Source organism: Artemia sp. Qi Xiang Cuo, chromosome 15 (genome assembly GCF_049724085.1).
Source record: "Artemia sp. Qi Xiang Cuo chromosome 15, ASM4972408v1, whole genome shotgun sequence".
Classification (NCBI taxonomy): domain Eukaryota; kingdom Metazoa; phylum Arthropoda; class Branchiopoda; order Anostraca; family Artemiidae; genus Artemia; species Artemia sp. Qi Xiang Cuo.
In genome coordinates, this window is record NC_142808.1 from 15,293,307 (window position 1) to 15,307,399 (window position 14,093).

At 35.9% G+C, this 14,093-nt stretch overlaps 2 protein-coding genes across 2 annotated transcripts in view; one reads left to right on the forward strand and one right to left on the reverse strand.

The window, feature by feature from the left end:
- Window positions 1-2,583: 2,583 nt before the first annotated feature.
- On the forward strand, window positions 2,584-2,931 carry LOC148943369 (uncharacterized). The gene has a single exon (XM_089101110.1). It carries the CDS (start codon window positions 2,584-2,586, stop codon window positions 2,929-2,931), a length of 348 nt encoding a protein of 115 aa, XP_088957236.1.
- Window positions 2,932-4,142: 1,211 nt separating this feature from the next.
- LOC148943370 (glutamine synthetase-like) overlaps window positions 4,143-14,093 on the reverse strand; it is a 92,130-nt gene continuing 82,179 nt past the window's right edge. The window contains exons 7-8 of the mRNA XM_089101616.1: window positions 6,308-6,447; window positions 4,143-4,393 (exon numbers count right to left, since the gene is read on the reverse strand). Of these exons, the coding sequence (XP_088957742.1) occupies window positions 4,245-4,393; window positions 6,308-6,447 (289 nt within the window). The 3' untranslated portion in view covers window positions 4,143-4,244. The remainder of the gene's footprint in view (window positions 4,394-6,307; window positions 6,448-14,093) is intronic.

A 14,093-nucleotide genomic window follows, 5' to 3' on the forward strand; every position in this document is an offset into this window, starting at 1 on the left:
TATATATATATATATATATATATATATATATATATATATATATATATATATATATATATATATATATATATATATATATATATATATATATATATATATATATATATATATATATATATATATATATATATATATATATATATATATATATATATATATATATATATATATATATATATATATATATATATATATATATATATATATATATATATATATATATATATATATATATATATATATATATATATATGTGTATATATATATATAATATATTATATTATACTATATTACATTATTTATATTATTTTATCTTATGTGAAATAGTTTAGTGCCTTTACTGCAAAGTTAGTTTTGACCTGTCTTTTTTTGGCAAAAATACCTATCTTTGAGAGTGGCTGTACTCCCGATATATTTTGGAGTTACACTACAACCTTAAGTTGACCCCTCCCCCCTCTCTATCTCTCTTCTCTTCAGATTTAATATAATCTTTTTTATAATGAAACTTGGAAATTCCTTTTTATTAATGTTTCTTCAATAAAGACTCAACCCTTTAATAAGATTTATTTTTAACAGTTTTTGAGGCGAAATCACTTGCTATATTCCTTCCCTCAAAAGTCACTCTTCTTCAAAATTTACTCAGTTTTGCTCCCCGTAATATCCTCTTTCGATTTTTTAAGGTAAATTATGAGGTTTTTATTTATAATATTTAATTGTTTGTCTAATAGTTTAGCCCTTTAATTGCATATTCACTTTTGACCAGCTTGCTTTTTTGGTAAGATAGCTATTGTGAGGATGGTCAAATTTAAGACCAACGATATCAGGAAAATTATTAGAGGGTAGTAAAAAAAAAAGGTCAGTTGGGATTCAAGGCCTGGATTAGATCGAACAAGTTGGAAAAGGATTGTGAAAGACTTTTTTGTGCTTTTTATGCAGGGCATTTGCTACTTTTGAAATTTGTGCATATTTTAGTGTTTAAAGTTTTGGGAATTTTTTGTCTCCCTTGGGTCTTTGACCGTTACACGTGACCATTGTGGTAAAAAAATATTTTACCCCACCCTAGGATTTTTCTCGTTAAGCATAAAATGTTGGATGCGATTTTTTTTTAAAACTCCTCCAAATCCAGCAAATTCAATACGATTAATGTAAAATTATGGAAGAACTCATCAAAATCTCAGAATATTCACCAAATCGTACATTTTTAGAAATTATTACACCTCCTCGGAAAATTAGATGTTTTTTAGCACATGCCAAAAAGGTTTCCTCTTTCACATGCCAAAGAAGAAACCTGTCACTGCTGACACTAGGTGTTTTTATATTATGAAAGTGAATCGGCTTTATTATAACATGTATTCCCTTGTATTTTGAGCGTCTTTAGGGAAAATTGACATTTTGTGGCACAGCATGGCAGAAAGTACCACTTTGCTAGGATTTGTTAAGATGCAAAAAGAAGGGTAAGAATCTCTTGTTCAGGATTTAAGACACTGGAGAATCTCTTGGCTCTCTTAGAATTCCAATCTCTGGGATTTGGTGTTTGCTGGCGTAAACAGGCGCTAGATATGGCGCCACTTTACTTTGACATATCTTTGTGGTACAGATTTGGCACCGCCCAGCACAACTTTACTGTGATACAATGTCTTTTGTTGCTTACAAAAGTTACGACGAAGACCACACTGCCTTTCCATTACAAACATCAAAAACAAGAAGAACAATAGGAAATTCTTTTCGTAAGACAGTGAAGATAATTTGAAGGAATATTTCAGCCCTATGTCCCAGGGCAGTCCCAAGCAAAACAAAATATATAAAGAAGAAAGATTCACAACAACATGCGACCAATAAAGCTAAAATGCAAAATCTTTCAAAACAGTCCTGGCATCCCTACTCCAGCGAAGTTCAACCAGGTCCTGGTGTTCAATGATCTCGAGCATGCGCCCAAACATCATAATAGCAAGAAAATGTTTGAACTGGTGCAATAAGCAACAGGAAAAGCCCCATTCTACAGTTAACACGCTGAAAGACAAGTCCAAGAAATCTTCTAATCTGAAGAAGGACAATTGGAACGCTGATCAGAACCCTTCTCTGAGCTACTGAGCCCCGTCAAAGCCTCATGTGATCTGCCTCTTTTCTCGGATACTGCTAAGGAACTTTACAATATAAGTCTGGACCCACCGAGCATTGCAGAAGTACTAAGAGTGATTATGTGCACGAAAAGCAACAAGACACCAGCAGAGGATGGAGTTCCCTTGGAAATGTAAAAGTCTTCACCATCCTATCATGCTACCGAATGAACCTATTTCTACAGGTCTGGACAACAAAGGCTATCCCAAAAGACTGGAAATTATCAGTCCTCGTTCTAGTCTACAAAAAGGGGAGAGAGAAAGGGTCAGAGAAGAATTATTGGGGATTACAGCTGAAGATGGAGTGCCACAGAACCTCATGGACATACTCCGTAGTGGATACATGGATACTGAGACCCGTGTTCGCATCTCGGGTAACAATACTACTAAGTTGACAGTCAAGTCTGGTGTCAAGCAGGGATGACCCCTATCGTCCAAATGATCCAACTACGTAATAGACTGGATAATGGATAGTGTCCTGTTCAACCACAAGGGAGTTGTCTATGGTCGACTAGATGGCAATCTTCAATTCCTGACAGACTTGGATTTTGCAGACGATGTTACCTTGTTGGAAACCACAGTCGATAGCTTACAAGACATGATTGATCATGTCTCCAAGACTTCGAAGCGTTTTAGGTTTACTATAGACAGTTCAAAGACTGTAGTGATTGCTGTCAACTATTCTGCTCCATATCGAATCATAGTGGACAACAAACCAATTGAAAACTTCGACAAATTCAAATACTTCGGGTTCATTTTAACACCCGATGGTGGGGATGGTAGATACATTTCTGCCCGGAAATTAAGGGCTTGAGAAGTCTTTACAAGTCTGAAAAAGAAGCTATGAGCCAGCCGTGAGATCTAGAAAAAGACCAAAGTCAGAGTCTATATAGCATCCGTGCGAGCTGTGCTATTGCACGCCTGCGAGACATGGTCTCTATAGGCTATAGAAGCTAGAGCTCTGGACGCGTTAAATCATCGCTGCCTTCGCTATATTCTAAGAATTAGCAGATGGTCTAAAATTTGTAATAGCGAAGTAAGAAGCAGCTGCGGCCAGACTGAAGAGCTATCCTCTATCATCAAAACACACCGTCTCAAACTTCTCGGCCACAGCATGCACCGACCCGAAGGTGCGATATGTACAAACGTCCTTATTTGCGAGAAAGTGCTATCCTGGAGACGACATCGGGGTGTATAGATGGAAAATATTTCGCAAAGATTCAAGGAGGACCTTGAGCCGTGGGGAGGCTTCCGTAGGCGTGGTAGGAGATGGGACAGAAACTGGCTGAAGATCGCTGGAGAAGCTGTAACCGACAGGTCGAAGTGGTCGTCGGACGTAATTCTAATGTCTATTGATGCAGAGCAGGACAGTTCTTCTTCTGGTTCCCACCGAAAGTAAGCATGTAAGTAAACTAAATTATTACAATTAAAATAAAACCTGTTAATGACCCCTCTCAGCCAATGAGCTGGAAATTATTTGTGACCTGGAAGTAAGTATTTTATTATGTATAAATTTAATTTTTTTTAATTGCAGTACTTTAATTTATATACTGATGATGAACCCTGATGTATGTGGTCAAAATGTCAAAAAAAAATATTATCTGTTTTTCACTGTCTATTAAAAGGACGTATCCCTATTTGAATTTTTATTTGGTCGTCATAGAAATGCAGTGTGGTCTTCAAATAACACTGATGTTTCACTTTTAATTTTGATCCAACATCACATTCAAGGGTTTCGCAGCCCTTCTCTGTAATTACTTTAAAGGTGTTTTCACAGCAAAAATTATATTATTAAAATTAATCGAAATGATGGTTATCATTTGTTAATCAGATATAAATGGTAATTTCTACATTAAACAGCTTTTTTTTCCAAAACGTCTTGTTAAAGTTTTTTTTACTATGAGCCATTGTCTCCTCTTTACTAGGTTACAGCTTTTGCTGCAACCATGAAAGGTAGAGAAGATCAACAATAATAGGGGATAAGCAAAAACAGTTTCAGTATACCTAGTACACTATGTACACAAGTTGACCACAATTAATATATTACTAATATTGCTAAAATGAAATAAAACTATAAACTCATTATATACTGCTATTAACAATATTGTAACTCGTTGTTGTGAATATTCATTCATCCAAACATACAGTGCGCACTAAAACCTCTGTAACTTGATATGGGTCTGCATTAGAAGCAGGTCTTCGATCTTCTAAGTAGCCTTTTCGTTCTTCAGCTACACTTCGTGGAATTCTTATGCTGCAGCCCCTGTCTGCAACTCCTGTAAAATAACAGGTAAAAGCATACCTCAAAAACTAAAACAAAGATAAGTTAAAATAGTTTTACACTAAGGTTTTTGATATTTTTATCCCATGACTATGAGGACGGTAATCCACATTAAAAAAAGAAGGGTATTACCACATATTTTAAAGGTCTCCCATACCGGGATTGTGCTGACTTATATATTGCTTTTAAACGAGTATATCTTTTCCCACAAAGTTGTATAATATTTTTTTTGAGAACTAGATTTTAAGCTCATTTTATAAGCTATTTTCTCAAGGATTATTTTAAAATCACCTTTAGAGAAAGATTCTCAATCCTGCAATGTCGTCCAATGATTCTGAAGATCACTATTTACATTCTTAAAAGAAAAAACCGACATTGCCAATTTCATTGAAGCTCTCATAAACCGATATTCTACAAACTTGGATTTTAGTTTTGCGAATTCTTCTCCATGAAATTGTGCGTTTATATTTTTAGATTTAGTTATAATTTTTTCTAAGCCAGATTCTCCATCAAGCACAATTTTTAAAATGTGACCAAAGTTTTAAAATATGTTTTGAAAAATAAACTTTCAAGCAAGGAGAATCGTCATTTGGTGCTTTTTCAGGAATGGGCATGAATATTTTTATCAATCTTGATGGTAAGAATTCATTACGAAAATCAATTTATGGGAATATAAGAAAACATACACTGTACCCACAGCATAAATATTAAACAGTAGCAAAAACTCCTATACTCTCCATTAAAGTTTTTGGAGCACATCAGTCGCACACCTTTCTTCATGATTCCGCCTACGCTATGGATCTGATTGAATGCCAACAACACGCTGTGATGTGTCCTATTTCTTAACTAAATTTTTGCTACTGTTTAATATTTATGCGGGGACTGTACCTGACTGTTCTTAGAATTACTGTTAATGTCTCTAAAATCATTGTTAAGACCTTGGATATTTTCCGTTATACGCATAACAGTACATATGAAGTCTACACAGGGTAACCTCTTTTTACAACGGATCAAAACACAGAAAGAACAACAAACAAATATATTATTAAGGTTATATACGTGTCCATCAGTGGGAGAGGGTGCATGGTAAGGGTAATGACTGTAATGTTAAAAAGGAGCATATAATGAGGAACCTCATACCCAAATAATATTTTTATTTTGTGTTAATTTTGCGTACAGTCTAGGACTATGTCTAAGACCATCAGAGGGGTAGGGGTGAACTCTCACATATGCAATTTTAACCATAAAAAATAAAATAAAATTAGCAATCCAAAATGGCCTCTCTTTTTGTTCTAGTGGCGAGTAAACGACACATGAATACATTTTAAATGGTGCTATAACAAAAGATTACGTCCCCTTTTTGTGTACTCTTCCCCCCAGCCCACAAACTATCCTAAACATAGAAAATGAAGCTTGTTTTGATGAAAAATCCTGATGGAGAAATTGTTTCCATTTTCTTGAAAATAATTCAATTTTCTATTTTCAAATTTTCAAAATCTTATTATTTGACAAAGTTGCACATCTGCCGTGAGAAAATTTGAGGATGGAAGGAAGTGAAACCTACATTTAATGTCATTTTGCATGCTAAAAGCTATCGATATCATAGCTGGTGAATGACTATTGAGATGCTTATAAGTTAGTATTTCATTTTCTGCAGGTTACTCATGACATTTTCTGATCCTTAGTGAAGATCCTGTTTTTTTCTTTTTGTTCAGCTTTTTGTCTGTCCAAATTTTATCCTATTAGTCAATGGAGTAAAGCACAAGATTCAAAGTATACTTGGTTAAATTGATGGGTCTGTTTTTCAATTTCATTAAATTGAGTTCTATCAAAATACCAAATGTTCTAGCTAATGCTAGTAAAATTCTGTCACTCACGAAAGAAACTCAACAATTTAACAGTTTCTCACCTGCTGAAAAATGGTGAATGTCTGAACTTTCAAGTACACCCATAAGCCTCCTTTCGTTGTCTTTTCCTTCATTAAGATCATATACTCGTATATGTCTTAGATGATGACGTGATAGTTTTTCAATAGCTCTTTCAATTTCTCTGTAATAAAAGATGCTATGAAACACATAAATAAATTAAAAAAAAACTAAAAATGGTAGCTATACCCTTGAGCCCAAGAGGACAGTAGCCTTTAGAATTCCTGCCATCAACAGGCATCAAGGCCATAGCACGAATGTGCTGTTTTAACACTATTACAGTATATTTTAGCACTATTACAGCTAAATTCTTGCCTATAGCACTGACAATTGCTGTGTAGCACGCAAATTTGGGCAATTGTAGTAATTTAGGAACTGAACATGGTGGCAACCCTGGATGTAATACTTCAAAATATGAATTTAATTTTGCTTTGGAAAAATTATACGCAGCAAAAGTCTATTGACATACCTTGTTATAGCTGTAGCCAAATTATATCGATTGAAGTGAATACTTGGTAATATATTATGTTATATATATATATATATATATATATATATATATATATATATATATATATATATATATATATATATATATATATATATATATATATATATATATATATATATATATATATATATATATATATATATATATATATATATATATATATATATATATATATATATATATATATATAAAATCCTATTATATATACATAAAATTTGTAATATGTAAATTAAATTTTAGCTTTAGAATATAATAGAGCAAAATTCCGTTTCTCTGGTGAAAAATGTACTCAAAGCTTTGAAGCTGTTGATTCAAAATAAATTTTTGCCATCAAAACATATACCAACGAATAAATATATACTTATATGACCTCAGTTCTGCCCTAGGAAGGACGGATGGATGATAGACTACAACTGTATCCTTACAACTGTATCATTACAGCTAATACAGCTGCATCAAACATATTTCGTGGTAACGAACTGTAAGTAAGGAGCGATGCGGTTCAATAGTGACCGAAACTCTAAAAAACAAATTTTTAATATCAATAGATGTATGTAGAAAATGTAATTATTATGCTAATTCTAAATATATAAATTTCATTAAATTTGTGTTATTCTTCAAAGACTCTGAGCCTGAGAAAATTTGACTGATTTTCGAAAAGGGAGAAAACACCCCCTAAAAGTCAAAGAATCTTAATGAAAATCATACGATCAGATTCAGTGTATGAGAGAATCCTACTGTAGACATTTCAAGCTCCTATCTCCAAAAATTTAGAATTTTGTGTTGTTTTTTTCAGAAGGAATATCACCGATGTGTGTTTATTAGTTTGTTAGTTTTTTTTTAGTTTTTCCTAGGGGTGATTTTATCGAAATGGAATCCTATAATACTGGGTGATGGCTCATTCGAACGGAAATTAAAGGTTCTAGCGCCCTTTTTAAGTGACCAAAAATATTGGAGGGCAGCTAGGCCTCCTCCACGCCCGTTTTCTTCCTAAAATTGCTGTATCAAAATTTTTAGATATCCATTTTGTTCAGTCTAGTTGAGAGGCCTAATAACTATGCCTTTGGAGACAACATGACTCCCCACAGTCCCTGGGGATAGGTATTTTGTTATAAAATTTGTCCGTTGTTTGCGTATAATATTAATTATTGGGAAGTATGCTTACATTTTCGGACGGGGGGAGGGGGGAGATATCTACTGGGGGGATTTTCCACAGGGAGAATTCTCCACTGTAAAAGACGCTTCCCGGGGGTGAACTTTTCAGGGGAAAGTTTACACTGGGGGAATTGGCCAGAATTCCTATACAAAATCCTTTTTATGCGTCTTGCTTTGTCTTTGCCAATTCAATTTTACGCGTGGAGATGTTAAGGTAATTTTCCTGGGTAAATTTTTACCGGGATTGAATTGTAGAGGATATTTCCGTGGGCAGGGGGTGATTTTTCCATGGAGGTGGAGCAATATTTCCCGGCATTATTTAAAAAACGATCATAAATTAAATAAAAAAAAAAGTTTTTTCAACTGAGAGTAAGGGACAACACTGAAGCTTAAAATGAACAGAAATTATTACGCATATGAGAAGGATTCTCCCCTTCTCAACGCCTCACTCTTCACGCTAAAGTTTGAATTTTGTCCCAATTCTTTAAGAACGACTCCCGAAACACAAGGGTTGTTTAATTAGAACATTAAAATTTAATAAGATTAAGCTTTAAGAACAAAAAGTTGCCCTCCAATCACTTTCAACTATTAAAAGGGCATTAGCCCTTTCAATGTCAAATCAAATTAGCCCCTTTTGAAGTTCCTACGACAACTTCCATACGAAGTGCCCTGGTCTATACAAAAAATAAAAAAACAAAAAAAAGTCGTTGTGCCCACATCACCTTTTATTTATGCAGCACTAATGCGCAGCCTGAATGCTATCATCAATGTATTAATTTGACTTGTGATTGTGACTTGTGTCAATTTAGACTTGTGATTACTCAGAGATTATTTTGCGGGTGGTCTAAAATGATCAGAGGAATATCGTAAACAGAAACATGATAATTATAATTTTCACACCGATGCTTAAAATCAAAAACTAAAGTCAGTTCTTGGTTAGTTGAGCCCTTAGTAGTAAGTATCTATTTAATTTGCTTACACATATAGGAATCTCCATGTTATTTGCTTACACATATAGGAAAAACATTTCTAGATCATGTACTTATGGATTTGCTTGCCTTATGTTCCTTGGTGTCTTTCCAGAGCATGTACTTATGGATTTGGGTGGATTATGTTCCCTCCCATGCTATTCTAGGAGCTTATGTTCCTTCCCATACTATTATAAGGGTTTACGTTCCCTCTCATGCTATTTTAAGGGCTTATGTTCTCTTCCATGCTATTCTATTTTCCCTCCTATGCTATTATAAGGATTAATGTTCCCTTCCATGCTATTCTATAGCGCTATGTTCCTTCCATTGTTATTCTATGGGACCTCTACACGTGATTAAGTACGTTATGAAACTATGTGTTATTTGCTTATGTCCCGTTGGTACCATTCCAAACGAGCGAGGATTCCCCGCCTGTTCCTAAATATTGCAAAAAAGATAACAGTATGAACGGGGATTCCCCCAACAAATTTGTTTCAACTCCAAGTTTTTCAACCAGATTGTTTTTTTTTTCGAGCTGACACCAGTTGTTTAGGCAGCCAATCAGATAACTGCTTACATATGATTTTCCCTTTGCATAACAATTCGTCATTGAAATTTCGTATAAAATGTTCTTGCACTACAATTTAATTTCCATTATGTTTTAACATATCGAGCATAGTACACTGCATATTATTAACTTTGAAAACAATCGATATTTTATTTGTCAATGTGAGTATAGTTTACTGAATTTCTTAGATAAAAAGCATGTATTTCCAGATAAAAAGCATTTACCAGTATATTCAAATTTCAGGGGGACTTAGCCCCCCACCCCCAACAATAAAAAACCCATACAGAAGTATACTCGTTAGAAAACGCAAAGTACGCTTTTTTCCTCTATGTAAACAAAAACCACCCCCACCCTGCTCTGTAGAAATAGTTATTTCGTTCAAAAAAATGCCCTTTTTTCCAGTTATCAAAAATCTTTTTCTGATCTAAATAGAAGCTTCTGTGTTACAAAAAACGGTCACTTTTGGAGAACAGGCATCGCATGCTCATTTTATCACAGAGATTAAAACCATATGTGCTTATAATTACAGAAAAGGGTCCTTTTTTAGAACCAAAATTTCAAACGTGTCGTATCTGAAAACAAAAGCTTGGTGATTAAGACGGGCTTTGTCTAATTCTGACCGGAAACTCAGAATTGATAGGGGGCAAGATCAAAAAAGGGGTAATTAGTGATTGCATAATTTTTTAACGTGAAATCTCTGAATAAAATATTTTTGGAGAAATTATTTAAAAGGTATAGTTTATTTATTCTAAAGATAATGACTTAGGCCTCAACAGCAAATCATTTTAATACTTTTCCACAGGGGGATTTCAACTAGGTATGTTAAGATTCAAGCTAATTCTTGTAGGCTACCTTTTAAAATAGCTTTACGGGGTTTGAGGGTGTCGTCTTATTCTGTGTATTTTTTTTTGTTTACTTTGTGGTCATTCAAAAAGCTATGATTTTTGTTAAATAAGTAATTCTCGTACCTTTTAAAATAGCTTTACGGGGTTTGAGAGACTCTGAAAACCACTTCAACCGTAGCCCGCCCAACCCCCCCCCCCGATCAGAAATTAAATTATAAAAAAAAAGTTTCTTCAACTGAAAGTAAGGAGCAACATTAAAACTTAAAAACGGACAGAAAATAGAGGCTGTTTCCAAAAGATTTAGGATTCATTAACTTTAGTGCTGCCAGTCACAAGCTATGGGTTTGAGAAAATTGTCTGGTTATCGAAAAATGAAGAAACACCTTCCAAAAGTCGACAGGAATGGGATTGTCTTGAGGTGGGAATTTTCCATAGAAGAGCTGGAGGGTATTTTTACACGAAAACAACTTCAACCGTGCCCATCCCCCCGCGATCAGAAATTAAAGTATAAAAAAAAGTTTCTTCAACTGAAAGTAAGGAGCAACATCAAAACTTAAAAACGGACAGAAAATAGAGGCTGTTTCGAAAAGAGTTAGGATTCATTAACTTTAGTGTTGCCAGTCAAAAGCTATGAGTTTGAGAAAATTGTCTGATTATCGAAAAATGAAGAAATACCTTCCAAAAGTTGACAGGAATGGGATTGTCTTGAGGGGGGAATTTTTCATAGAAGAGGTGGAGGGTATTTTTACGTGAAAATAACTTCAACCGTGCCCAGCCCCCCGCCATCAGAAATTAAATTATAAAAAAAAAGTTTCTTCTACTGAAAGTAAGGAGCAACATCAAAACTTAAAAACCTACAGAAAATAGAGGCTGTTTCCAAAAGATTTAGGATTCATTAACTTTAGTGTTGCCAGTCAAAAGCTATGAGTTTGAGAAAATTGCCTGATTATCGAAAAATGAATAAACACCTTCCAAAAGTCGACAGGAATGGGATTGTCTTGAGGGGGGGAATTTTCCATAGAAGAGGTGGAGGGTATTTTTACGTGAAAACAACTTCAACCGTGCCCAGCCCCCCGCGATCAGAAATTAAATTATAAAAAAAGTTTCTTCAACTGAAAGTAAGGAGCAACGTCCAAACTTAAAAACGGACAGAAATTGAGGCTGTTTCCAAAAGATTTAGGATTCATTAACTTTAGTGGTGCCAGTCAAAAGCTATGGGTTTAAGAAAATTGTCCGATTATCGAAAAATGAAGAAACACCTTCCAAAAGTCGACAGGAATGGGATTGTCTTGAGGGGGGAATTTTCCATGGAGGAGGTGGAGGGTATTTTTACGTGAAAACAACTTCAACCATGCCCAGCCTCCCGTGATCGGATATTGAATTATAAAAAAAGTTTCTTCAACTGAAAGTAAGGGGCAACATCGAAACTTATAAACAGACAGAAAAAAGAGTCTGTTTCCAAAAGAATTAGGATTCATTAACTTTAGTGTTGCCAGTCAAAAGCTATGAATTTGAGAAAATTGCCTGATTATCGAAAAATGAAGAAACACCTTCCAAAAGTCGACAAGAATGGGATTGTCTTGAGATTATCGAAAAATGAAAAAACACCTTCCAAAAGTCGACAGGAATGGGATTGTCTTGAGGGGGGGGGGATCAAAACTTAAACACGGACAGAAAATAGAGGCTATTTCCCAAAAAGATTTAGGATTCATTAAGTCTAGTGTTGCCAGTCAAAAGCTATGGGTTTGAGAAAATTGCCTGATTATCGAAATATTAAGAAACACCTTCCAAAAGTCGACAGGAATGGGATTGTCTTGAGGGGGGAATTAGTTTTAACAAGAAATGTCTGAAAAGCATTTTTTGGGGGATGACACGATGACTTTTCATCGGTCAGAGATGCAACAATGGTACTGTTTTTTAATAGCATGGAAAAGAACGACTATTGAATGCCTCGCTGTTTAAGTTAAGAGGTGAAATCAAGACCAAAGAATGACTATTGAACACAGAGACAACACACATACAGAGACGACACACACATAGTGACGACACATGCACAAAGACGACACACACACACACACAGAGGCGACACACACACAGAGACGACACACACACACAGATGAGACACACACACATAGAGACGAAACACACATAGAGACGATACACACAGAGACGACACACATAGCGACGACAGACAAACAGAGACGACACACACACAGAGACAACACACACACAGATACGAAACAAACAAAGAGACGACACACACACAGAGTCCACTCACACACAGAGAGGACAAACACACAGAGACGACAGACACAAAGAGACTAATCACACACAGAGAGGACAAAAACACAGAAACTAAACACACACACACAGACAGAAAGAGACGACTCACACACAGAGAGGACAAACACACAGAAACGACACATAGAGACGACACATGCACAGACACGATACACACACACACAGAGTCAACACACACAAAGAGACGAGACACACACACAGAAATGACAAACACACATAGAGACGTCACACACGCACAGATACGAAACGCACATAGAGACGACACACACATAGAGAAAACACACACACAGAGACAATATCCAGACAGAGACGACACACACACACAGAGACGACACACACACACACAGATACGAAACACACATAGAGACGACATTCATACAGAGACGACAAACACACAGAGACAACAGTCACACAGATATGAAACACACACAGAGACGACACATGCACAGAGACGACACACACACACACACAGAGTCCACTCACACACAGAGAGGACAAAACATAGAGACGACAGACACAAAGAGACGAATCACATCACACACAGAGAGGACAAACACACATAAACGACACATAGAGACGACACATGCACAGAGACGATACACACGCACACAGAGTCAACACACACAGAGAGACGAGATACACACACAGAAATGACAAACACACATAGAGACGACACACACAAAGGGAAGTCACACACACACATAGACGACTCACACTTAGAGACGACACACAAATTAAGACAACACACACACAGACAATACATCCACACAGAGACGAAAACAATACTCACACTCGACACACACACAGATACGGAAAACAATATGAGATGACTTGCATATAGGTATGACACACACACAGAGACGAACAGCATACATAGACGACAAACACACACAGAGATGACACACACATAGAGACAACACAGACACAGAGACGACACACACACAGAGACGACAACACATAGAAAGACGACACGCACACAGAGACGACAAACCATAGAGAGACGACACGGACACAGAGACGACATTCACACAGAGACAACTCACACACAGATACGAAACACCCACAGAGACGACACATGCACAGAGACGACACACACACACACAGAGTCCACTCACACACAGAGAGGACAACCACACAGAGACGACAGACACAAAGAGACGAATCACACACAGAGAGGACAAACACACAGAAACGACGCATAGAGACGACACATGTACAGAGACGATACACACACACAGAGTCAACACACACAGAAATGACAAACACACATAGAGACGACACACACACAGACACGTCACACACACACACACACAGATACGAAACACAAATAGAGACGTCACACACATAGAGACAACACACACACAGAGACAACATCCACACAGAAACGACACAAACACACAGAGACGACACAGACACAGAGAC

What these genes read in the sequence shown, in the direction of transcription:
- LOC148943369 (XM_089101110.1), top strand. Translation starts at nt 2,584, where the DNA reads ATGGATAGTGTCCTGTTCAACCACAAGGGAGTTGTCTATGGTCGACTA.